At 33.0% G+C, this 27,979-nt stretch overlaps 2 protein-coding genes across 2 annotated transcripts; both read right to left on the bottom strand.

The window, feature by feature from the left end:
- Positions 1-11,916: 11,916 nt before the first annotated feature.
- LOC107620137 (uncharacterized) lies at positions 11,917-17,223 on the bottom strand. Its single transcript, XM_088506086.1, has 3 exons — positions 17,085-17,223; positions 13,107-13,465; positions 11,917-12,980 (listed from the first exon to the last, which is right to left on the bottom strand). Exons 2-3 carry the CDS (start codon positions 13,449-13,451, stop codon positions 12,243-12,245), a joined length of 1,083 nt encoding a protein of 360 aa, XP_088362212.1. The 5' UTR covers positions 13,452-13,465; positions 17,085-17,223; the 3' UTR covers positions 11,917-12,242.
- LOC107624150 (protein ANTAGONIST OF LIKE HETEROCHROMATIN PROTEIN 1-like) lies at positions 13,652-17,223 on the bottom strand. The gene is made up of 4 exons (XM_016326616.3): positions 17,085-17,223; positions 14,618-15,281; positions 14,303-14,528; positions 13,652-14,202 (listed from the first exon to the last, which is right to left on the bottom strand). Exons 2-4 carry the CDS (start codon positions 15,269-15,271, stop codon positions 13,745-13,747), a joined length of 1,338 nt encoding a protein of 445 aa, XP_016182102.2. The 5' UTR covers positions 15,272-15,281; positions 17,085-17,223; the 3' UTR covers positions 13,652-13,744.
- Positions 17,224-27,979: the final 10,756 nt, after the last annotated feature.

Here is a 27,979-nt window from a genome sequence, read left to right on the forward strand (position 1 = left end):
CATTCTTAACAAATATTTCCCAAATTCCTTTGCATCTTCTTGTTCAGAAACATTCCGCACTTCTCTCGTAATGTAATTTCTCACATCCTTTTCAATAAAATTTAACGCGCGATGACCCCCGACAGCCGCAACAAATGATTGGTAAGTTTTGCTTGGTCTAATACCAGCCTCCTCGTTATGCTCTATTGTACGATGAATGGACATGCTTAGTTCCATGTGCTGTTTGAGCATCTCTGCTTTACTTGGACAGCAAGGGTGCGAATGATCCAGCACAACCTTTGAAATGATCCAAGCACCAACATCCTTCAATGTGTGTATATAAATTCTTGCAGGACAGTTTAAACCGGCTGTCGGATTTGTCTTCTCGGTCGGAGATATTTTAGATTTCTATTTTTCCTCTCTGCTACATGTAATCAATTGATTCTTAATCTCGTTTTCCTTCCTATTTGTGCTCCGAACTCTTGTAGAAAAACCTGCAGCCTTGGCGTAGTTCCTGTAAAATTTTCCAACATCTTCAAGGGTGGTAAAGGTCATTCCAACCTTGGGAACAAACTGGTCATCAACAACAGAGAGAGGCTGCAGAATACACCATGTCAAAAACTAAAAATACACCCAATCATGTCTGATCTAATACATCCGAACGACAACAACTCAACTATAATAACAAAAAAAGCCATAAACTATAAATACACCCATACTTCCCCCTAAAATACACTCAAAAAATTCTTATCTACACCCGAGCGTCTGCTATAAATTGCAGATAATTATTCAAAACTAATACATTAGATTCAATCCACAGATTTATGTTCACACGTTAATTTCACAGTCAATGTTCACGAATTATTCAGCTAGACAATGATATACGAATAACTGCAACAAAATTCAGAGTAATCGTAATTAGCTGAATGTAAATCAAACCTCAGGAACTTCGTTAGATTCAAATTCAAAATCCACTTTGCCCTGATTCAGCTGACAATCTGAGGTTGAATCATCCATTATCTTCAAAATGAGTTCAAACTTTGATTTCAGAAACCAGAAAATCAAAAAAAAAAAAAAACGAAGCTGGAGCTACAGAGAGAGGAACTCACGTCAATGACGAAGAACAAACCAGTGAGAAAGGAGGGGAAAAGAACGATCGAAAAGGCAGGGGAAGACGCGCGAGAAGAAGAACGAAGAAATTTGGAAAGAAGGAGAACGAAGAAGGAAACAAATCTTTTAAAATTGGTAGTTATATGTTTGCAGGATTTGTTATATAGCGCGTGTAAGCTACGTAACACTAGAAGCGCGTTTTGGGCGTTAGTGGTTAATTGACTTGTAAGGCTTACAAGCCCTAATCACTTGTATGCAAAGAATTTCTGTATTTAATATATCAATGTATGGTTATAATTAATTGTAAAAAAATAAATTAAATAACTAACAAAAAATAACTAACTAATTGCAATTAAGTTCACATCTATTGCTAATAGAATATTATCTATGTAACAAATTCGATCAATAAAATATATTTTATTGGATAACTGTGTGATGATTCAACATTTTACTTTACTTTTGTTGTTTGGAAAAAAAATTAGGCTATACATTATCTTATGAGTTAAAGACAACTATAAATTGTTTATTATTAAAGCTTCTAAGGGTACAAGAATTATTTGTTTTTTCAAAAAAGTATATAATACTAAATAATTTTATATTACTTAAAAATTTAGTATTTAATTTTTGAGTTTAATTTTAATACACTAATAATCAATTATGATAAAAAGTAATTATTTTTGTTGATGTATTGTTACTTAATTGAATGAGCGTTTAAAACTGCTTTATACTGATAATGTTTTAAAATTAAATTTATAATTTATACTATAAAAATGTGTGCTTTTAGTATGATTTTTAAAAAATAAATAAATAACAAATCATTAAATCAATTAATCAAGTAACAGATAAATTTACTCATTTCTTAATGATACTGAATTTCGAGTCTTGTAAAAACTAAATTCTAAAGTGATAGTCACAAATTTCTCAACTCAAATTAATCAAATATTAATAAATAAACTTTCACTTGATAAATTTGATTTGTCATTAATTAAACCAATATATTATATTTCGATATAATTATATCAAAATACATTAAACTTTTTAGAATATGCCACTTTCGTTATGTAGATAATTATTTAGAGAGAAAAATATATTAGTATTTAGATATAGTGAAATTATTTTTTTAGATACCATATTTTAAAATTATCTTAATTAAATCAATAAACAATGGAATTATTAGATTATATATATTATTAAAATTAATATAGAAAAGGCAAGTAAAGCATACACTGCTTTTCCATGTGAACAAATTAATTAATGACTATGTATGTAAAAATAAAATTAATATTATTTTTAAATTAAATTTCAAAAGATAAAAATCAAAACTGTATCATTGATCAATAAAATTCGAAAATAATATAAATTTTTTTGTATATACAGTTAAGTAATTAAAACCAATATATTTACGGTAAAAGAAAATTCAGAAAGATATTATATTTGAAAAAAAATAGTGATCACAATTCATAAATATAAAAAACCTCTCTGATTTGAGAAAAAAAAGGAAGATTGTGCGATAAAATAAATATTTTTTCCATTAAATCAAACAGAGAAGTAATAATTAAATGATATTTATAAACCAAAGAAAATCCATATAAAAAAACATAGACGATAGTATCAACCTTAACTTTCATTTTTTTTTTTTACCTATTTTTCTCCCGACATTCTGAAACTCTCATTGTAAGCTTCCAAACGAACAAAACCATCATATAATATATCTATTTAATAATAATAATAATAATAATGATAACTCTTTTTTTTATCAATGAGTTATATTTCTGTTGGTAAAAAATAATTGAATTCAAAGAGGAGGGTTATTCGAATTATTAAGTAAGTTTTCGGAAAAAAAGTTGATGTCAAAGGAGACATATTTGGAGACTTTGAGTAAGAGTTCGATCAGCTCAACAAATCGAAGAGTTATTCGAGTAAAGAAGATCGAAGATTTTTTGAAATCGAAAGTTATTTTGCAACCGTCACATGATTAGGTAAAAGAGTGGGAACGGTTACCCACATTTTCGCACATGAGGGAGTGTCACTTCAAATTGATCGGTTAAAGAAATTGCTATAAATATTAGAAGGCTCGAAGTTACAAGGGTTGAAACTTTGTTTCAGAAATTACTCACGCACACTTACATCCCAGAGACTTTCTGAGTCTGCTTCGAATTAATTATCTGTAGGGTTCCTTCCACTTGTTTTGCTTTCCATTTATGTTTTCTGCAAATTCTACTTTTCTCGCAAATTTATCTTTCAAGCAACATTTAATTTTCTTGTTCAATTTTATATTACTGTATTGTTATTTTTGAAATTCAAAGTCTTTTGATCTAATTGAAGGCATTTTATTGCTTTATTTAAATTCAATGCAAACCATTTCGATTCCAATCATTCTTATTTTCAGAACCTTTTTATTTGTTTGTTGTCTTTTCAGTCATTTTCACTAATTCTGTCTAATTCGAGGGTCTTTGATGCACTTCTAGAAAACTGGTACTCACAAAAGAGGAGTTGGTTTCGCTCCCAGACTATTAGAATCGAACCATTATCGATTTGCTAAAATCGACAAAACAAGTTCAAATGGTCTCTTCATACTCACCTAGAGGTTATTCATTCATTCATATTATTCATATATATAGCTCTTGTTATTCTTTGTTCTTTTAAGAAGAAAGGAGCTCAACACAATAAAGTGGAGCAATAAAAAAAACAAAAACAACAAAATACATTTGAGAAAAATAAACCATTAGTCCATCATTATTTTTGACATTGCCATCAACAATGAAAATGATCTTTCTCAGTTCACTCCTTGTAGCTAATTAAAGCCTTGTTGATAATCTCTTCCAAACACGCTTTTTTCTATTGGAAAATCCTTTTATTCTTTTTTCTCCTCCTTTCTATTGTGACCTCCTATCCAACTTTTAAAGTGTTCCTTCATTGTGCCTGAAACAGACCATAAACTCCCAAAAGCAGATAACCATGCACACCACACCTGCCAAATAAAATCACAGAAAAAAACAAGTGATGAATATATTCAACATCCTCCTTACATAAGATACATACACTATTTTCACTATTCACTATTCCTATCCTATTCAATCTTTCTTTTGTATTTACTCTACCAATCAATACAAATTAAACAAACAACTCCACTCTTTGTAGAACTAATCATTTTCAAATAGTTCTAGTGAAGCTGTAACTTGTGACTTCCTCAGGTGCTGTTTCTGCCTGCAAGTTTTGCACAAATAAGTTTGTAATAAAAATACCTTGCCTATCAAATTTCCACAAAACTCTATCCTCTCTGTCATATACTAGTGTAACTGGCCTCAACTTTAACTGATTTACTGAATCCAACTTCCATTGGAATAGTTCTCGCCTTCATTGGAAGTTCCAAATCCTTTCTATCCTGTCCCAAAACCCACAGTTTCTCATTACGAACCCTCTTTAGTTTGAAAGTGAGAAGAGTCTCGAAAACTGATCTTTCAATGAACCACTTTGTAGCCAAACATCCTCCCAAAAGCGAGTCCTTCTACCATCATCTACCTCCATAGCTAGCCCAATAATCATCTTATCTCTCATATATTGCTTCTTGATCTGTAGTTGACAAATATCCTTCTACTGACCCCCTCTTATAGGTATTGACTGATGGGATAACATCACATTGGGATTCATATGCAGAAGCATACCACCTTCATCTATAACGGGCATTCTTCCTTTAAGAAGTGCCACCATCACTTAAATAGTAAAGCTGTATATGGATCACCGCGTCCCCCGCTCCTAGACTACCTAACTTTTTTGGAGCCTGCACTACTTCCCATCTTACCATCGCCGTACCATTCCTGCCATCCTCCTTACACCACATGAACCTCCTCTGTAGTGATATCAACTTATCTGCAACTGCCTTCGACATCTTATACAGACATAGGTAGTATACCGACAAACTATTTAACATTGATTTGATGAAAACTAACTTGCCTGCTTTATTGAGCACTTTATCTTTCCATAAATTGAGTTTTTCCTCCATCTTATCTACTATTGGCTTCCACATCTTCACCAACCTGGGATTAGCTCCTATAAGGATTCTTAGGTATTTAACTGGAAGAGAATCCACCTTACAACCTAATAAATTACACATATTATGAACCTATTACTATTCACAATTAACTGGAATCAAATTTGATTTGTCAAAGTTAATGCTTATCCTCGACATTAATTCAAAACATCATAGTAACCTCTTGTAATTTCTTATGATGTCCTCTTTAGGTAGAAAGAATAATAGTGTCATCTGTAAACTGAAGATGGGACAACTCTATATCATCCCTCCCAACTAGCAACGGTGATATCTGACTATTTCTAACTACCTCTCCCACCATTCTATGTAACATATCAACAACCAGTACAAATAAGAGTGGAGATAGTGGCTTCCCTTGTCTCAGTCCCCTTTCCATGTTGAATGGTTTAGAGGATGAACCATTAATCAAAATAGACATAGAGGTCGTACCAACACACTCCATAACCCACTCTCTCCATCTCCGACCAAAGCCCATCTTTTACAAAACAATGTCTACAAAGCTCCACTTGACCCTATCATATGCCTTTTGAAAATCTAACTTAATAATTGCTGCTTCCTTTTTTCTCAGTTTGAACCAGTGCACCATTTCACAAGCAGTAAGTGCGTCATCATGAATTTTTTGACCGTTAACAAATGCACTCTGAGTCTACCTTACTAGTCCTGCAATTATCGCCTTCATTCTCCTAACCAATATCTTTGAAATCACCTTGTACACACATCTAACCGTACTAATCGGTCGAAGGTCTTTGATCTCCTTAGCTCCAACAAACTTCGATGCTAGTGTCACCCATGTAATATTTGCATCAAAAGGTAACCTGGTTGTCTGAAAGGAATCCATCACAGCTGCCATGAATTTTGAATCAATCTCATCCCAGCATTTCTTAATGAAGTTCATGTTATATCCATCACTTCCTGGTGTCTTAGATAATTCACAATCCCATACTGCCTCTTTGATCTCCTTAACTGACGGCAACACCTCCAAAGTTTTTATCATCATCTATGCGTGTAACCAAACCATCTCTGAACCCCACCATGGGAGATCTCTCCCAATGATATAAGTTCTTATAGAACTCTCGAATAGCAATCTTAATTCTGGCTTGATTCCTTACTAACCTACTATTAATCACCAAAACATCAATTCTATTGTTTCTCCTTCTCGCTGAAGTTATGATATGAAAGTACCTAGTGTTTTTGTCCATTACGTTCGCATGCCAAAACCGTGACATCTGTTTCTAGTGAATTTCTTTCCTCTCATACCATTTCTCACAGCATCTCACTAACACCTTTCTCCTCACCTCCACCGTACCATCATACACCCCACTACTTATCTATCATCTGTCTTCTTTATCTCTTCCTCAAATAAATTGATTTCCTTATGCATGCCGCTAAATTTGTTCTTATGTCATCTCTTTAACGGAATCGTCAGAGCCTTCAGTTTATCAGTAAATTGTACATTCCCTAAGCCTCTCTATTCCTCCTTCACCATTCTTAGGAAGTCCCTCATGTGTAAACTACGAATCTAAGCTTCGGAAGGGTCTTGGTTCACTTCTTCACTTCGTATCTTCCATAATCATTGGACAATGATCTGATAATCCCCTAAGTCCACCTTTTAATCTAATCTCTGGAAACTCCTCAACTCATTCCAAACTGACCAAAACTCTATCAATGCAACTATATGATCGGTTCCTGAACCATGTAAACTTGCGATCATATATTGGTAAGTCCATCAGCTCCATATTCTATATTCAATTTCTAAGGTCTCTAGCAGACACTGTTAAGGTATCCGCTTCTTTTCTCTCCTCCACCTGGATAATCTCATTGAAATCACCCATGAAGCAGAATAGAACCTGGCATAATCTTGTTATTCAAAATAAATTTAAGAAAAAATAATAGATAAATAATATATAGAGAGTAAAAAAAAATATACAAAAAAAATTAAAAAAGATCAGATAACTGAAAGAAGAAGATTCATATTCCACAATTACCTTGATTTTTGTTCCTTAACTTTCTCACTATTTATTATTTTTCTCCACTAATTAGTGGCACTTTGCAGCGGTTGTGTGTCTCCCTCCATTAAAATTCTTCTTCTAACTATTTTGTCTTTTTTATCTGTATCATTTAGTTCAATAAAATTCTCTTCTGCTTGAAAACCTGAAAACTGAATTACAAAAATGAGAGTTTTTAATAAAAAATACTATACTTTACAGAAAAGAAGTGTAACATATATATACACTAGTTACTATTCAAGAAACTAAAAAAGGCTAACAAATCCCTGCCGTTATAATAATAATAATAATAATAATAATAATAATAATAATAATTATTATTATTATTATTATTATTATTATTATTATTATTATTATTATTATTATTATTATTATTATTATTTTGCAGGCGTAAAATAGTATTAAAACTTAAAAGAAAACCCAATTTTATTTTGCGCACTTATTTGTTTTAAACTTTTTTATGAAAAAATATTTTTAAACCTAAAAGCAGGTTTTATATGTTTACATTAATTTTAATTTATAAATAATCAAATTTCAAAATAAAAAATTATTCACTTTAATAGAATGACCTACAAATAAAACTATTTTTTTCTGAAATATAAGTAAAAAAAATATTTAAAATTAGTTTTTAAAAATAAAGATTTGATATATATGATGCTTTAATATGTTGCGATTTAAATTTAAGAAATTAAATTGAATAGTTTCAATTACTATAATTGAGGATTATCCACATTAATTTAAAAAAGTAATATTAAGCTAATTCATCAATCGTGATAAGTTTAGTCTTCTTTATTTGATAAGATAGTGAAAAAATTAGAAATTTTTTATGCCTCGGTATATATATGATTGCAACAACATATATGATTGCAACAACACAGCATCAAATGTTGATAACGAAGAATTAGTGTGTGTGATTCTCTGAATATACATAGCAATCTTGTTGAATTGAAGGAATTTTTTCAAGGTAACTAAAGCTGTTTCAAGTATATATGTAAATTATAAATATATATACCTGAAAAAATTTATAGTTGGTGACTCCAAGAATAAACATATTCCTAATCTTCACTCAGCATTCTACTGAATCTAGTTGCTATTGACCATTCTTAGAGTTAATAATTCGGATAAAATGCAGAAATAAACCAAATCCAATTCAAAAGTATACAAATCACCCAAACGAAAAAACGTTACATGGATATCCGTCCTTAATACACGTTTCTATGTAAATCGAATGAGCCTCATTCGATTTAGCCTTTGTTCTACTAAATCGAATCATCCTAGGTCGAATTACTAAAGAAACATGCAAATCGAAGCAGGCTGAGTCGATTTATGCATGCACGTATTCTACCCTAGTAAATCGAATCACTATAATTCAATTTATGCATGCACGTGACACCCATAATAAATCAAAACAAGCTATTTCGATTTATCCATGATTTTCTTCCCATACTAATTCGAATTACATACAATGTGCGCCCATAGTAATTCAAATAAGACTTATTCGATTTACTAACATTTTCCCTATATATAATTTTTGGTTCAATACCCACTTTATTCACTATATATATAATTTTTAAAAGTAAACATATTGAATTACTTTTGTATCCTTTTATCCAGATAATAAAGAGAAGGATATTTTAGCCACAAATTAAAAGATGTTGGTGCATGCGTGCAGCAATTCACCAAATTTTATTTTAGAAGAAGAGGTTGCGCATCTGATTGAGCAGTTATTTTTTCACTCAAATTTGACCCTAAAAAAATGAAATTCTCTGATTCATTTTTCTCTTCTAACTCCCATTTACTCTCGAAACTTACCTCTTTTCTTTAATCCTTCCCATCTCCTCTCCTCATTGACGTCGTTTTGACGGGGAGAAATTCTACAACTGATGACAGCAGAGTAGCTGGTGGCGACAAACGGAATACTATTCGGTTTCCAATCAAGTACGGGAGCATGACGAAGCAGATGAAGCCTATTTTTGCCTCCACTGGTCAGTAGTGGAAGGAGCAGAAGCTCGCCGAAAAACCCACAAGGTTCGTCAGCACTAACACTCAGGAGATAAAAGAACCCCTAAGGAGTTCATCACCAATGTCCAATCCTCCTCTTCCTCTTTCTCGTCCTCTCACCAACTGTAGCCTTATTTTTTCCTGAACTGATAGTTTTCATTTTTGACCTCAAGGAGCAGTTAATTGAAAATAGAGTCCTACATCTTGCTAATATGTACATGTATTCTTATTAAACTGTGTATTTATGTTCTTATTAAACTTCATATTTTACTGTTCATAACAACGAACAAAGCACATAGCAAAGATGAAAGAAATTATGTTCCTGGACTAGACTAGATTTGTCTATATTTTTTTCTTCATTTTAGTAATTTCTTTCTAAATTTTTATTCATATTCATATCAGATCAAACTTATGCCATTTTCATATATATTGAACTCTCACAATTCTCATTGCACGCTTAAACCAATTTTTCCTCGAGTAAAACTATTAGACTTTATTAATATTTTAGAAGATTCAAACTTTAAGAAATCTCAATCATAAAAATAAGAGTAATTCTTCTTCTTTCTCCGTGTCTCTTTTTCTTCTTTTTCGTAATTTTTCTCTCTCGTTATCATCGTCATCAACACCACCTCTTCCTCCCTCTTTTTTTATTGAAATTTCTTCTCCTCTTTTCATTTTCTCTTTCTCCTTCATCAAAATCACCAGAAAAAATGAAGAAACATTATTCAAGGTACTGTTTTACTATTCTTCTAGATTTTTTTTCTAGATTGTCTCTGTCATGTGCCTAATCCTTAACCAGCAAAACATTAAAAGATTTCAAGAAAAAATATACTGTCTCCCCCTATATTAGGTGTATTTCTTAAATCCTTTGGGTGTATTTCTGTAATTTGTACATAAAACCACGCTAGAGAGGTTTAGAAAGCCAGAACTAGGTCAATTGCTGCAAGCTAATGTTGCTGAATCTAGCTATGCAAGTCATTTTGATCAAGAAAAGTCCCAAGAGAGATTTTAGAAAAATTTTTCTCAACAAGAAATGTTTAAAGGAGGCTTCAGAGATAGAAGAAGGTTTATAAAAGGAGGAAGGAAACCACAAGATTATGGTAGAGGCCAATCATAGTATATTGATAGACCAAGAGCTCAGGGCTATAAAAAATCACAAAACTATAAGGCACAAGGCTATGAAGCGCAGAACTATGAAAGAACACATAATTATGAGAGACAAGGCTATGAAAGATTGCAAAATCGATCTCAATGTCAACTATGCAATAAGCATGGCCATATGATAAGGTTATATTGATATAGGTATGAAGAAGATCCATCACCATCGCAAGATCAACACACAGAACGGTACTCAGAGAGAGCTCAACCAGGTGAGCAGCAGCCAAAAGCAAACTTCAGCTATGTACTGGCCAACCTTGCAACAATTCATGATTTAGCAATGTATTTCTGTAATCGTTTGGTTTATTTCTGTAACTGTTTGGGTGTATTTCTGTAATCGTTTGGGTATATTTTTGTAATCGTTCGGGTATATTTCTAAAGTTCCATCATCTTCAAAACAATTTCAAAGCTTAATTTCAGAAACCATGAAAATAAAAAAAAACAGAAGAAAATCGAAGGCAAAGAGAGAACGCTTTTCCATACAAATCATACAAGTCATTTATATTCACGCTGTTTTCACGTTTTTTTTGTCTCTTTTTCTTCTTCTTTCTCCGTGTTTCCTCTTCCTCTTCTTCTTCTTCGTAAAAAAGGAAACGAAGATGAAACACGCGAAGATGGCTCAGTAACGCGCGTGTTAAGCCCAACTTGTAAAACTTGTAAACAAAAATAACTTGTATGTGTAGCACTCCTCTAAAAATAAATATCAAATAATATCAATTCTCTTTTATTTATTACACCAAATAATATCCCAACTAAGCTTTACATTCCCCTCATTATGTTCTTCACTTATCTTCACCGCGCATCGGGCGCGTAAATTGCTAGTAAGAAATAATGGTTTAGAATTTGTACATACAAATATATATAATTGCCTACTAGTTCGCAAAAAACTTGAGAATTGCACTAATAAAATAAAGGTACAAATAGAAATTCTATGTATCGAGCCTTCCCAAGGAAAAAGTGTAAAATTGCTAAGAGCGGTAGAAAATTACAAAGGAAATGTAGGAAATTCAACTAAGAGATAAACTAAGAAATGAAACCCTAAGACTTTGTTTGGGAGTGGAAAGAAATAGGAAGGAGAGAAATTGAGTGAAAAAAAATAGAAAGGAAAAAAATTGAAGTGAAATTTAATTTTCATGGGTGTGTTTGGATGGAAGGAAAATATGATGGAAAGATATTGAAAGATGAATAATTTATGTTGTTTGTTTGGAAAGGAAAATGGAGAGAAAAAATGAATTAAGTTATATAATGACAATATTACCCTCCATATTATATAGTCATGTTATTAAGTATACAATTATGTAAATATTTATAAATGTGATTAAATAATAACAACAAAATTTAATTATATTTATAATATAACAAGTTAGGAAGAATAATAATAATAATAATAATAATAATAATAATAATAATAATAATAATAACAATAAAAATAAAGTTAGCATGATCTAATTAGATAAAAAATTAATTTTATTTTTATTTACTACTCATCTCAATACATAAACTGGAAATAATTTCAAAAAGAAGAAATATGTAAATCAATAATTATATGTACATGATTTTAAAGAGGCTAACCAATCACATTATATCATTTGATTAATATATTATGCCTTATATTATATTTACAAATACATATAAAAAAAAGTCTTACATGATCAAGTCATTACATATGAAACTAACAAATTTAATACAGGGACTGTTTCATCAAGTCATTACATAGCATTGACTTTTTTGACTAACTCATTACTAATAGCATAGTCAACAATAGTTATAGTTATGAGAGTCACAAAATACAAAGACATGAGATATTATGATTATAAGCCTTAATTAAGTCATAGATATGTTACCCACAAAATATGAAGATACTTTACGTATCTTGATCTTAAAGTTATTTTTGTTCCATTCTCAAAATATTAGCCACGTTACTAGGACTATTGTTCCTAGAGTGCACCTGCTTCTTTCATCAATTCATACAATGTGGCAAGACGTACGTCAGCCGGAACACCGAAAAATTCCCTCTTAGCTCTATCTTCTCTGCATAAAAATCGGTAACACCTCATGCGCAATTCTGGCATCACACCTAAATTCTCTAACTCATTCCACACGTCATTTTCAGAGTAAATGCGAGGCCTGCTTTGCTCAAGAATCACAAGACCCCTTTCAGCTATTCGCACTTGTTGTTTTGCAATTTGAACTTGCTCCTTAGCTACCTGCACTTGTTCTTCAGCTGTTAACACTTGCTTTTCAGCAATATTAATTGATCTCTCATAAAAATGATTCCCATCTTTCATCATGTCAGTCAATGCTTGAATGCCTTTACTCATTGTTTCCATTTCTGATTCTAATTTATCACTCATGGTTGTTTTGCGTTTAGTACCTCTTGATGATGTTCCTTGAGAGCCAGTTGATTGGTTAGATAAACCAATTTCAGGACTATGACCCATTGTAAAACTAGTAGCATGAGGAGTAATTGGATCCTCATTCCACTCCTCTTCCATATTTAAGAAACTTTCATCATCATTCAAGTTAATTTTTTCTTTGCTCTTTTCCCACCTTTTCACTTTTTCTTTGGCACTTTCAGCATGTTTTCCTGTTGCCCTGTCTGTACCATATATCTCAAATAGTTTATCATAGTGTTTGATTAGAGTCCGCATCCACTTTTTCACTTCTGATTTTGCCTGAATCAAATAGAAGAATATTTACTATGACTGTGCCTATATGTAAAGATATATTTTTGAGATACTTCTTCAATAATTACTAGTGACATTTAATACCCAAAAAAAGAGTAAATGCATAAAGTATACCTTAATCAATTCTTCCCAGACTTCAGCTTCAGCCTCAAACATCTTTGTAATTGGATTCCAGGAAAATCCACTAAACCCATGAAAATTATCATAACAAACTCCAAAATGATCCTTTAAAGTCTTGAGTCTATTCTTAAGATTCTCTTTGCGGATATGGTTACCATAGATAGATCTCAAAAGTGAAAGTATGTTGTCATATGCCATTGTAGTAAATGTACCATCCACTTTATTACCTTTGCGGCTTTCTTCAATCAAAGCATCAATGAAGGTTGTATCCATTTCGTCGGTCCATCTTAGAGTATCCCGACTAGTGGCCTCACCTTGGCATAATGCTCTCTTTGCCATTAACACTTCTCAATCTACAAAATAAGTGGATAGAAATAACATCCATAATCTTAAATCAAAGTATTTGTAAACTATCTTATCAATTACTCAACAAATAAAGATTCAATACACTCCATAAGTACAATATATGACAAAGTGATTCAACTTGTGCACACCAAAGTCCTCAAACAGAATATGGTAACACTTCAAGAGGTAACATGAATTCAATAATAACAAATCATAGTTATAAAATCAACTCAGCGCATAGATAATACAACTAATAACGTTATTCGCAAAATTTTGTAAATGAGTGATCAGAGTCCTAGTTGATAGTCAGCCCACATTTGAGCAGCTATTTCATCCCTTAATATGGCTCCTCGCCTATAGTCTTCATCTTGTTCATGTCGAACTACTTCATCCTCTTCTGGATTATTTTCTTGTAGTTCTCGGTCAACTTGAGCTATGAGATGTGGATCAGAATCTACACCCATTAAAAAGTTATGTAATATGCAACAAGCTAACACAATTTCAGTCATAGTCTCAAAGTCATAATGTGGTTCAGTGCCACTTGTGATTATTGCAAATCTTTTCTTTAAAACTCCAAATGACCTTTCGATAACATTTCTCAATGAAGCATGACGAAGATTAAATAATTCTTTTTCATTTTCTGGGCCACGTCTTGCATACTCTTTTAGGTGATACCTTACACTTCGATATGGGGTAATTAATCCATGCTTCAGCATAAATCCAGCATCCCCAAGGTAAAATTTTCCTACAGAATCCATCATTAAAAATGAATAATTTAGTATAAACACACAAACTACTAATCTTTACCTACTAATGAGACAATATAGTTTTATGTACATGCTAACCTCGTGGAAGTTTAAGATTATCATCCCTCGATAATGCATTCTTAAGAACTTTTGAGTCAGATGCTGTTCCTTCCCAACCCGTTAATACATAAGTGAACTTCATATCAAAATCACATGCAGCTAATACATTCTGTGTCGGCCAGTCTTTTCTCCCTCGAAATTTAGGTTGATCCGCTATGGGTACTTTGACACGAAAATGTGTTCCATCTATAGCTCCAATACAGTCCTAAATAATAGTCCATTATTTAATAAAGTAACATGAAATTGTATATATCAATCAAAGTTATTTATTCATGTAATTGTACATGTCAATACCTTGAAATAAGGATAAAATCTATGATTGTGAAGGATCGCCGGAGATACAATGGATGCAGATGGTTGTCGAAGAAATTCATCCTCTAGTAAAATAATTGCCCGTAACACAGCATGGAAGTGGCGGCTAACAGTTTCTCCAGACCGGTGGTAGAAAAAAGAAACGGTTCTAGTTTTCACATTATGAGCTATTATATACAAGAACCTAGCAACTTGCTCCTCTACTGTAACATGTTTTGTATCCCTCACTTGACGTGTTGCTCTTAATTTCTCACACAATTGAAGAAATGCATCAGGGCCCATGCGTAGGATGTCACGACACCTATGAGTTTCTCTTAACTGTTGCATTAAAGTAGCTCGAATTTGTTCTCGCCCAACCAATTTATGGGAGATGGATTTGTCAACCCGCGTAGACATAAATCTCAATAAATATAACATGTGCACGATGTAACATATCAGTGTAATGGTGCATAATTTCTGTCGTCTTTTCCAATCCTCCCTCAAAACTGTTAATATATGTTCTTGGTTTTCAAGGGTTAACAGATTTTCTTGATTATCGACCCCGAACTTAAAGGAAAGGTTTAGTGGGAATTCACAATTAAAGATGTCTTCCATATTGGGGACCAAAAAACTTTCTTCATGATCAGCCTTATCCATTTAACAAGCACTTTGTAGATTCAAATGTACATATCGTAGATTTACAGCACCAACAAAAACAAAAAAAGATAGCATCATATGTAAAGTACAAGCAATGCAGTTAAATAACTAGTATTAATATATATGACCTCCTAATCGAAGAATATAATTAAGTGTAAAAGAATCTCAACCAATTGAAAGATAACAATTTCTTATAGCGTTCAAAAAAATTTTAACATAAACTACATATGAAAGAAAAAATAAAAAAATAAAAAATAGAAAATGAAAGCAAGTAATAGGTGTTAATGTGGTTTTGGGTATAAATTTACATAAAAATAAATAAAACTTATGGATATAAAAAAAACAGTATTTTAGAAAAAAAGTATTAAACAAGAGACCATATTAAAGATCTTACTGAAAAACAAGTAAAAAAATCTAAGCTAAACTTGAATTTGGTCAGAGACAGCATATGCAAAGTTCCTTGCAACTTTCCAAAGTTATTTGTTGAACTTGAAACAGATAAAGTAATGGACTTTTTCATAGTCATCACGAAGGAAGATATTTTTTTTTACATATATAGACTACTCACGTGAAGATAGTAATTAATTTGTTATATGTTATATCATAAATTAACTTAATCAAATCCTTTAAAATTGCTTAATGTTTTTTTAGTTGTCCTTTTTAGATTAAAAAAAATTATCTTAATCAACTTCAACACCTATCCATGTGAGAATTAGTTATGAATTTTGTGTAGAAGGAATAAATTAGCTGAATAGTTATAAAAGTGTAGATTATGGAGCAAATTTGTGAATAAGTGCGGTGGAACAAGTTTACTTTGCAGTTAAAGGTAAATTGTTAATTCGTATCATTTTTAATAATTGAGCTCCCAAATAATAATAATTTTGTATGAACAAAAATTTAAACATATTCAATTATTGAAGATTTCTATTTTTTTTCCCTCAAATTCGTGAAAATCAAAATATAATGACTAATATGTTTCTAGCTTGAATGTACAAACAATGATGGTTAGTATAATAGCTAGGTGCAAGATTCTTGTTCTAGATTTAGATTTATCTTTTCTTTCTGATAAATATTTACTTATATTTTTCACAAACAGAATCACCACTAAATTTAGCATTGCAGGCAGGGCTTTCTCTACAAAATATTTGAACGTATCCTACCTCTTATGTTAATATGTTTTATAAAATATTTTCTAAAAATATTTTAACCTATATCATAGCAACATGAAAGTCTGTTATCGAAGTTGAAACAAAAATAAATGAGCTATGGTTATACTAGCATGAATTTTGTGTCTAATGAAATCAATTAGTTTACTTAAACTAAGTTTACTTTAGCAGTTATATTTCGATTGGAGCATTTTGTTAGGCAGTTTATAGACATAAAAGTTAACAAAGTATGAATAAACATTTTTTCATTGGAGCATTTGATCAAGCAGTTTACATACATGAAAATTAACAAAGTAATAAATCTAACCAAAATATAATCCCTGTTCAGATACTTCCAGATTAAATCACAAACACAAATCCATCAACATATAGCATCAAATGAAAAATAAGAGCAAAATGAAAAACTTATCTATAATATATACACACATTAATTTTTTTTAACTCTGATTAAGTTAGAAATCAATACCTTTGCATGTTTTCACTGGAACAATTTAACAAACAGTTTATAGGCATGAAAATTAAGAAACTCATAATTCAAACTGAAATGTAATCTTTGTTCCTATACTGCAAAGTTAAAGCTGAAACCCACAGATCTATAAAGCCAATAAATAATGAAAGGTAAAACAAGAGTAAAATGGAAAACTTACCAGATTTGACCGGTAGATGGAAGATGCCGTGACCAAAAAATGATTGAGAAGTGGTGGAAGAATGGACGTTAGTAACTTGCACTAGTTGATAGTGTTGGAAGTGGGTGTAGCATGCACAGCTGAGTAGGTTGAAGAAGAGTCTTCAGAGCTTCGAAAGGGTAGGGTTTGGAAATGAAGTAGTGAAATGAATTTTCTTTCCATTTTCTCGCCTTACTTGGAGAGAAAAGATTTTGATGGGTCCCGTCACTGTTTGTTACTGTTGTTATTTTCCCTTTATATTTTCTTTCATTCCCAAACAAGTGAAATTGAACAATTCCTTCCTTTTTCTTTCCATTCATTTTCAATTCCCCCCTATTTCCCCCTAAACAAACACAGCGTAAGAGAAAAGAGGAAGAAAACCAAACGAGTAGCAAGGGCTTCTCTAGCTATAACTCAAGCTAAACCTAAAAATGAGTTGTTAGTGAATAAATTCATCCTCCTCCTGTTTCTCAACTTTTCCCCCTTAATTAATTTTTTATTTAAGCAGTTCAATCTACGATTCATTGGTTAAATCACTGACCAAGTGAACTAGTGCCTTGACCAGGTAATATTTGATAAGAACACAAACATACATACTCAGATGAAGCAGAACAAAAATTAAGAGATAAAAAATGCAATATTTAAACCAGATTTTGTAAAAAGTACGAAGTAAAAGCATTATTACAATAGAACTGCATCACAAAACCAAGAGAGGGACATAGAAAAAAAAAAAGGGGGGGGGGGGGGGGGGGCAAGCATAGGAAGAGTCGAGAGAATTGTCCCAGATAAAACCAGAATTGTTCCTGTGAATGCCTAGAAACAACTATGATGTCAGAAATGTGGCTTAAAGGGGGCAGAGCAACAGCATTTAGATGATATAATAACTGAAAATGTGTTAACTGTGTCCGGCACGTAATAAATATACAAATTGAAGCCAAGAACACAGGGACAAATTTTATAACAAGAAATACAAGAAAGGAGAGCAATAGAGCATGATATCCTTAGAACACAGGTTATGAAATTATTTAGGTATGATAGAAAATGGAACCACAATCAAAATTTATGTACAACCATATTATTTAGGTATGCCAAGGTTTTACATGATTTTCATGACCATTCTTCCTACCCTTGAACTGTCTAAGTCAGTCTTCTCCTCAAGAAACCATAGATTTTGTACCTAAACCAACATCACACCGTCATTACCAAAACACAACCATACATGATAGAGAATCAACAGGAGGGATGATGCAGTTTAGACCTAATACTTCAAGTAAAAAGTTTTCTAAATCATTATATCACCATCTCTTCCAAACTCAATTGTTCCCAATTCCATTACCAATATTGTAACATTTGCATTCAACCATAGCCATTATCCACAAATAATTAAACACGTTCCACTTTTTACTTTGCATAAACATCAACAATTTTTTATTTCCATTCCCAATCGAAACACAAACCATACCTCTTTGGTTAATCTAGTTTGTATTTTGCAGACACATTCACATTTCGGGGGATAAATGAAATGTTTTTACTTCGTGAAACTTCTATACTAGATATCTTACATTAGAACGTTTTTATGAAATTTTCTTAGATGTTAAAATATTTCATGAACCACGCATCATCCGGCTATAACTGAACTGGTTCATCAGTGGGGTTCACATTCAATGGTGACAATCAAACACGCATACGTTCCTAACTAGGCATCATAGATCCATTCATAAAGTACTTCCAGGCATACCTTGTAGGAAGGGCATTTTCAGTTATATAAAAATAGATAAAAAAAAAACCTAGTATAAATTCATAAAAGAGATGTTATGTTCCAGCCCTACCTTGGTTGGAGAAAACTCATTCTTCCCATACTTACAAAATCATAAAACAAGTAACAAAAAGACATTTTTGAAAGAAAATGGGAAAAGAGAATATTTCTATGGAATAATTGTCCCTTGTGGGGATGGATATTCTCTTCATCACTTCCAAACAAGAATAAATAATGATAGTATGTAGACCAAATCTTAGAAAACTTTCATATAATGTATTACATCATAAGAAGTATTTGTTTCCAAAAACAACTCAGTTTAGAACACCTATGCAAGACCGAAAGCAATTTATCAAACAGTTCATGTGCACTAGCAAAACCCACTACGGTGATGTCTTTTTCTAATAACGAATAAGAAAAGGAAATTGAGAGTGAGAATGAAACGAAGCATAAAGTAATGGAAGATTTAGAACCTTCAGATTAAGATTATCATCATAAGGCTCGAGGGATTATGCAACCTGGTGAATGGGGAAGACGGAGGAGTGAAAATAATATTGCAAGCAAGAAGGAGAGAGCATTGATTCAGATTGAAAACTATATAATAAGAGAGGATCATGGATATGATAATCACATAGCTTGGTTTTCTTGTCCACATGACATGCTCCTTCCTTGCCGCTCCCAGCAATCACCGCACCTCTCCCGAGTCACCACCCCTCACCACTTTGCAAACCCTTGTTTTTGTATATTCTCGCTTGCCCTCCTTTTATAGCACTCTCAAGTCTCCAGCCTCTCCTGTGCAATATGTAGGCAAAGAATTCGATAGTTCCAAAAAAGAAAATTAGAAGAAAGAAAATGGAAACAAATGCAGAGTGATTTGTGTGTTGATTGGATAAGAGAAAATTAATAAAAAAAATAAAGATTTTTTTTTTTGTTTTAATGAAATGAAAATTTTGAGAATAAAAAAAATTATAATAATATAAAATTATATTAATATTTTTTAAGTATTTTATTTTTTTATTAATTAAAGGATAAATTTATAATTTTATTAATTTTTATTCATTTTCCTTCTATTTTTATCTTATTTATGAAAAAAAAAATTATAGGATTCATATCATATTTCTTCTTTCTACTCAATTTTCATTTCTTATTTAAATAATAAAAAATTTACTTTTTCACCTTTTTTTTTATTTTTTTCCTCTTATTTTTCATAAATCCAAACAACACTTAAGAATAAAATATGAATAAAACTCTACATCTTAGTATTTGTTTGGACGCCATTAAATTGATAAAAAAAATCTTTTTTTAATAAAAAATCTCTTTTTGGTTTTTAGCTTGTTTGGTAAATTTTTAGTAATAAAAATAAAAATACTAAAAAAATAAAAAAAATATCTTTTTTAAGAAGTTACAATTTATGTTTTTTTAATATCTTTTCTTTAAAAAAATTATTTTTACGTAACAAATAACTAAAAAGTATTTTTATATAGTTATATCTAAACATAATTGATAAATAAAAAGATCTTTTTGCATGAGATATCCAAACATAAAATTACTTTTACTTTTATATAAGATCTTTTGAAAAAAGATAACTTGAAAAAAAGATTTTCTCTTAGAAATTCCTCCTCCTCCTCCTCTTACTAACATCTTTTCTTCTCTTTTTTTTTTCTTTCTTTATCATCGTCACCACCACCATCACTAATTTCTCCTCTTCCTCTTCCCTTTTTTCATTTGATTTCTTCCTTTAATTCGTTTTCCTCTTCCTCCTTCACTATCATCATCATCATCATCATCATTGTCATCATTGTTATCGTCATCGTCATCTTCTTTATCATTATCGTCGTTATTATTATCGTTATCATTGAATTTTTGTCATATTAATAACGTTGCCTTCTCCAAAATTAATTTGGATGTGTTTTTGTTTATGATTCAGTATTGTTTGTGTGCTTGTTTTCGAACTGACTTTGCGTGTTGCAATCATTAAATAATTTCAGTTTAAAAACTAAAAAATTTATGTGTATATGTTAAGAAATTTCGGTGTATTTGATTTCTGATAGGTTCTGCATAATTCAAAACTCAGCACAATGATGAGGGGTCCAACCCTTTCTTCTTCAAGGTGAGGAAGAATATTACTGCACATTAACTTGCTAATGAGATGTCGCAATACTAAAGTGTTAATCATTCCATAACTACTTGCGTTACGCCATGATAAATTATTTTAGGTCTTGCAACTGCTTTTTCTTCTTTTTTTTCATCATCGTCATCTTATTTTATTCATCTTTTCCTTCTTGTTTTACCTTCTCAAGTTTCTTATTGTTTTACTCTCTTAACAAGAATAAAAACAATGAACCTACATTCATTCAACTAAAAGAAAATAAAAAAAGAAGAAGACAAAAAATGCAGCATTAAAGAAGACATTTTTGTGCTTTTGTAGTAAAATTTCGGTGTAAAAACTAAGAAATTTATGTGAATTTGTTACAAAATTTTGGTGTAATTTTATTTTGATAAATTCTGCATAATTCAAAATTATTTCTCTTCCTCCTCATGTTCTGCTGCTGCTTCTTCTTCTTCTTTTTCATCATCATCTTCTTTTTTTCCTTATTCATCTTTTCTTTCTTGTTTTATTTTCTCAAGTTTCTTCTTGTTTTACTCTCTTAAAAAGAATAAAAATAAAAAATCAAACAAAGAAAAAGAAGAAACACATAATGCTACAAAATTACTAGAAAGATGATAAACCTACATTCATTCAACTAAAAGAAATAAGAAAAAGGATAAAGTATATTTTTTGTCCCTGAAGTTTGACAAAAGTTTCAAAAATACGCCTAAGTTTTATTTTATTTCAATTTTGTCCCAAAAGTTTCCGATTTGCATCAAATATACCCTTGACAGCTAATTTTTTAAAAAAATTAAGACCAATTAAAAAATAATTTCATAAGAACAACCCTCACACAAGCAAATCAAGCATAATTTTCATGCATTATTGTTAGATTGGTCTTAAATTTTCTAAAAATTTAGCTGTCAAGGGTATATTTAATGTAAATCGAAAACTTTTTGGATAAAATTGAAACAAGATAAAACTTAGGGATATTTTAAAAATTTTTGCTAAACTTCAGGGACAAAAAAATATACTTTACCCTAAGAAAAAAAAAGAAGAAAAAAATACAACATTGAAGAAGACATTTTTATATTTTTGTAGCAAAGTTTTGGTGTAAAAACTAAGAAATTTATGTGTATTTATTAATAAATTTCGGTGTATTTTTATTCTGATAAGTTCTGCATAATTCAAAACACTTCATCTTCCTCCTCCTCATCTTTTTCTTGACAAAGAGCTTTCTCTTATTGTCGTCTTTAGCCATATGTGCCCCAGAATGGGGACTCTTTCTCCAGAGAACCCAACTAGCTCTCCAGAGGAGGGATATATGACTTTTTCGCACAATTTTATTTTCTTGAAAGTAGAGTAAAATAAGATATCGGCACTGCTGCCTGGGTCTAAAAAAAGTTTTTTTTTACCAACAGTTCTCCAATTTGGATGGAGATTACTACCCGGTCGTCGAGGTTTGGTCTTATAGAATTGAGGTCGGACAAGGTGAAGGTTATCGCCGTGCTTGTCGTATTTCCCTTTTTTGAATGTGTTGTTCCTTCAATTGCTAGCATTTTTCGATAAATTCATTTTCTTAACGAGATTGTTTCGCTGCCCCCTACGTATCCTCCTGATATGCAGTTTATTATGCCTCTTGGTGGATCAGGAGTTGTCCATTTTCCTTTGTCTTTTTGTCCACGAATCTTTGGTCCTAGTAGCTCCCTGCTCGGGAGGGGGGTTTGATTATTTTGGCGTGGAGGATCTCCTTGATTATGTTTGTAAAACCCGAGAAATTAGTAAATAATTAGCCAATAATTAATTATTAATCTAAAAAATTAGAAGATAAAATTTTATAGTTTAATGGGGATAGAGCTAATTAAAACAAGAATTTTGACACTAATTTTAAAGAATTTGGCCCAAGATTAGGCCAAACAGGCCGAACCGATCGAACCGAGCCCAAACCGAACCCATGGACCCAACCCACTCACTTAATAAAGTGAATTCAGATCTCTCTCTCCCCATTTTTCCTGCTGAACATGTTGAAGCAGCCATGGGAGAAGAGAAAAAGAAGCAAACCCTTGCCCTTGATTCAAATCCTTGTAACTTTTGGTCCAGAGCTCCGATTGCCGCACCGTTTGCGGCCACGTGACTGTGGCGTCGAACTCTACAAAGTCCACAAGGTTATGTAAGAGGTAAGCCACGTTTTCTTACTTGTTTTCCCAGCCCTTGATTTTGAAATTTTTGGGTAAAGGTGTTGAGATTTTGAGTTCTTTGATGTTATAAGATTCAATTAGTTTGAGAGAAAGACTTAATCTCACTCCTTTGATCCTTGGGTTTGAAAAGAATTCTCAACCCTAGTGAAATACTTGATTTGTTGTGATTAGTTATTGAGTTTGTATGCGTGGGTGTATATTATATGTATTAGGCAATATATGTATGTAAGTGGATTGAAGCTTGATGGAGATTTTGGGAGCTTGAAGTGAATTGCAAGCTAGAAATATGTTTTTGGAGGTGTTTGAGTCTTGAAAGTTTGAGGAAAGTTGAATTGGAGGTGGTCCGAGTTGAACGGGGAATTGGCTAAGGTATGGTTTCGGTTTCCTGTATCTAAAATATAATGTAATGTGAAAACTTAGGCTAGTGACCCTAGGATAGAAATTGAATTTGTGATGATTGTTAATTGGTTGAAATGGATAGTATTGATTATGTGATTATTGGTTTTGGAGGGTGTAATTGATGTTCTTGGTAAATGATGCATGTGAATTGTATATGATGATGATGATTGGTAATTGTAAAGGTTGATTTGAAGTTAAAATTGTGCTTGATGTGGATAATTGGTCTTGTATGTTGAACATTGTGGAATTAGAAGTATTGGTTTTGAAGTTTGATGGAATGGAGGATTGGTAAGATGATGAATGTATATTGTGTATTGTTGGACTTGGATTATTGAGTTAATATTGGTGAAAATAGAGAATTGATGTGTTGTGGATTGACTAAGGAAGTTAGAATGTGATTGAGGCTGAATTGGTAAGGTTTTGGTTGAATTTAAAAGGGTTTGGAAAGTGTATGTTTTAGAAATTGAGGTTTGTTTGGTTTTGTAAAAATTGTGATTTTGACCCAATTTTAGTAGAGCATAACTTGGTCTCTGGACCTCCGATTTGTGTCAAATTTATTTAGAAATAAAATTCTGTTCGAGATGTTTATGCCGTTTGAAGAACGGAGGAAAAATATTTTAAAATGAGAAAGTTATGCTCAATCAAAGTTTGGTGTGCAAACTGAAAATTCTGGACTTAGCATCTTTTTGGAGCTGCTACATTGTATGCGTACGCATACATACCATACACGGCCATGCATTTTTGCCTGGTGCGCGTGCGTACGTGGGAATGGAGCCGTGTACGTGAAATGGGCAAAAATATACGCTCACGCGTACGCGTGACCTGGGGTTTTTGCGTACGCGAACTCCCTCATACGCGGCCAGTCATTTTTGTCTGGCACGTGTGCGTATGCAGGAAGGGTGATGCGTACGCGACATGGTCCAAACGCGTACTCACACGTACGCGTGAGCCTGTTTTCAGCAAATATGAGTTTTGTGTTTTTAAAACCAAATTCCAAACCCCTAAGCCTCTATTATCATCCTTTTAGCCCTAAATCCCAATAATATGCCTAGTAATGAGATGAAGTTAGGAAAGGTGATACCTTGTGGATGAAGTAAGGGGAGAATTAATGATGAATCATGATTAATGATAATTGTATGAGTTGTTGAGGATGATGGTGGGAGTGTTGTGTATGCCATGAGCCGAATGGCTGTATTTGATAATGAATTATGGCTGGTTATGGATTATGTTATGATGCCAGATGGCTGTGATAAATATTGATTTATGGCTGAGTATGTATATGTATATACTTGATGATTAAATGATTATGATTAATTGAGGAAGCGTGAAAATGTGGCAAGTATATCGGAGATGCATTGGTAAATGAATCATGATGGAAAATGTTGAATGTGAGTATGCTTGTGTTTTCTCTCTGGTTATAAGGGTGACAGGGCACCGATACCCTCTAATGGTGACAGGGAACAGAAACCCTCTAATGGTGACAGGGCACAAATACCCTCTAATGGTGATAGGACACAGATACCCTCTAATGGTGACAGGGCACAGATACCCTCTACTAGTGACAGGGCACGGATTCTCTCTAATGGTATTAAGGTGCAAGAGAGATATTGTGCCCGGGTTAGCTACCGGACACATCGGATTGACTTGATAATCGACAGATGAGACTCATCAGCCACTAGGATAGGCATGCATCATATGCATCTATATGTTTGTTTGGTGTATTTTGTTTGGAATGCCTAATTGACTGCATAACTACTTGCTAATTGTTTATCTGTTGTATATGATTTCTACCTGTGATTTCCTTATCTGTAATAAAGGTGTTTGTAACAACTGGTTCTGGTGGCGGTTGGGAGATTCGAAGGAGTTGGAAAAGGGGAGTTTTAGAGAGATCGAAGACCCTTAGCTAGTTGCCTATTACTTTTTCATGGTTTAGTTATGTTTATAAGCTTTAATTATATGTTGGAAGTTCTAGGATTGCCTTCGACTTTCCCATGACATTATATGTTAGATATGTGGGCACTGTTATCATGCTGAGACCCGCATGCAGATTTTGTGATTTTCAGATGCAAGACGTGAGGCTCCTCGCTGAGGCATGCTGGAAGCTTCTGATTTAGCGAAGACCCTTATCTCTCGGGGCTTTATTTTGGTTATATGTATTTATATAGATACTTATTATCTCCACTATTTATATATATACTGTATTAACTCCTCTTAGAGGTTATTTTGGAGAAACAGGTTCTGTAACTCTGTATTTTGGGTTTCTTTTGGGTTCTCTTATATATATATATGCATATACACTTATGTGCTCTGGCCGGTTTAGCCTTCGCGAGCCGAGTCTTGAGCTTTGATATTTGTACTTTGGAACTCTCTTTTATTTATATCCATGTTAGCTTACTTTTACGCTGCTCTGGTTACTTTATCGCTTCGTGGGAGTTGCGCTTTTTGATTTAACGATTTTGCTTAACCTTTTTCTTCAAAGGCTCCTAGTTATAGATCTTTTTCACTATATATATATATATATAATTTTACTTTTAGAGGTCGTAATACCTCACCACATATGTCTTATGACTTAAGCATAAGGTTCTGAGTGGTAGGGTGTTACAATGTTCTCCCTCTTGGTGTTGAATCTAGTGTAGGTATCAAACTTTGGGGCGAGTTTGAAAGGTTTCTTTGGTTCTTTGTTGTTGGGTGGTCTAAAGGATTTTTCTTCTTCCCTTCTAGGTTGGAGTTGGTCCGTCTTCCGAGTTTCACAGAGTTCTTCGATCTCCATTTGTCCAGCAGCCTTTTCTCGGAATTCATCCAAAGTTTTTGGTTTTGTTACTGCGATTGTCTCTTGGAACTTGCCAGGTTGGAGGCCGCCTTTGAGGGTGTGTAAGTGGACTTCTGGGTTTAGATCCGGAATCTCCATGGTCGCCTCGGTGAACCGTGTCATGTAGTCCTTTAGGCTCTCATGCTTTCCCTGCTTGATGGCGCTTAGGTAGTCTGACCCATGTACATATATTCTTGATGCAGCGAAGTAATCGATGAAGGATCTCGCCAATTCTTCAAAAGAAGAGATTAAACCTGTAGACAACTTAGAAAACCAGAGTAATGCAGCACCATCTAGATAAGTAGGAAAAGCTCGAGAGAGTGTAGGTTCAGAGGAAACATTAAAGAACATCATAGATTGAAATTTCTTAATATGGGCACGAGGATCACCGAACTCCTTGTATGGTTCAAGGGCAGTAGGCAGCACAAAGTTCTTTGGCATTTGAAATTTGGTGATTTCATCCGAGAAAGGGTTGTCTATGGTCAGCTTCTCTTTCGGCGGGGTGAGCTTTTAGGATTCCGTGTTGCTCTGGGTTGGGCTTTTGGGGTCTCCCTTACCATGTTTCCCAGCTTGGTTGTTGACCGTCAATTCAGCTATCCTTCGAACTTCCACCTGAAGTTCGGCAATCTGAGCTAAGAGATCTGCTTGTGTGGGTTGCTGGACTCCGTTCTTAGCCATCTTCAAGATTTAGCAATCCTGAAAAGAGAGAGCACAAAGCTAGAAAAGAAGGTTAAACTTAGTGGGGTCTTTATTTTTTGGGCCCACGGTGGGCGCCAAATGTTCCGTCTTGTGTGAAGCAGCCAAACTGTTGCAATCTCTTCCAAGCGATGTACTACTTGCCTCGAAGAGCTATAGGTCGGCTTGGTTTGAATACCGCGGCGGGAATACCTGCAGAAGATACTCCGACGCTCAAGTGAGCGAAAGATTAAGAAAGAGATGTTAATTAAATATCTTAAGTAAGCTAAAAATGGAACCTGTCCTTTGTTGAGTGTGGGCTATTAATTATATAGATGATTTGGTTGCTTGATTAGTTGGAGTATTCCGTGATTCGTGGGGTGAGTTCCGTTAGTGGAGAGGTTGTTTTGTTGATAGACTTTAATTTATTTAAATTTTGTGGTCAATCTTTCTGTTGCATTCTGAGTTATGAGGTTAGTTAATTATTTGGTGGCCGAGGTATAGGGTACGTATCACCTCCAGAAATTCATTCACATAAAAAGGAAACTCTTCCACTACACTTCTAACCTTTACAAACATAGTCTTGAAATCCTTAAAAGACGATTTATATAGGGCAAAGATGGACCGACCCTGGTGACTGCTCAAGTTCACCCACAAACCACGCCTAACCCCTTGGCTTGAAAAAGGAAAAAGAAAAGCCTAAGTGACGAAGGATGCTCTAATACCTCCATCAAGACTTCAAACGTCCGAATGAACCCCCAGGAGTTGGGATGAAGCTGAGAAGGAGCACAATTCAACCAATACAAAATCCCACACTCAAATTCTGTAAAAAGGAGCCTAACACCTAATTCTGTCAACAAACAGCTATATAGGTAAAAATATGATTAGTCCCTAATCCACTCACATACACGATCCTGTTCCCCACAAGGCAACAATTCTATTCCTATCTGA

This window comes from Arachis ipaensis, chromosome B10 (assembly GCF_059453495.1).
Source record: "Arachis ipaensis isolate K30076 ecotype BB chromosome B10, ASM5945349v1, whole genome shotgun sequence".
Lineage (NCBI taxonomy): Eukaryota > Viridiplantae > Streptophyta > Magnoliopsida > Fabales > Fabaceae > Arachis > Arachis ipaensis.

Excerpts from the sequence above, each read along its gene's own strand:
- LOC107624150 (XM_016326616.3), bottom strand. The coding sequence starts at position 15,271 with ATGGATAAGGCTGATCATGAAGAAAGTTTTTTGGTCCCCAATATGGAA. Across the intron at positions 14,529-14,617 it reads GATTTTATCCTTATTTCAAG|GACTGTATTGGAGCTATAGA; the intron begins GTATTGACATGT and ends ACTATTATTTAG. Across the intron at positions 14,203-14,302 it reads TAATCTTAAACTTCCACGAG|GAAAATTTTACCTTGGGGAT; the intron begins GTTAGCATGTAC and ends TGGATTCTGTAG.
- LOC107620137 (XM_088506086.1), bottom strand. The coding sequence starts at position 13,451 with ATGGCAAAGAGAGCATTATGCCAAGGTGAGGCCACTAGTCGGGATACT. Across the intron at positions 12,981-13,106 it reads TCTGGGAAGAATTGATTAAG|GCAAAATCAGAAGTGAAAAA; the intron begins GTATACTTTATG and ends TATTTGATTCAG.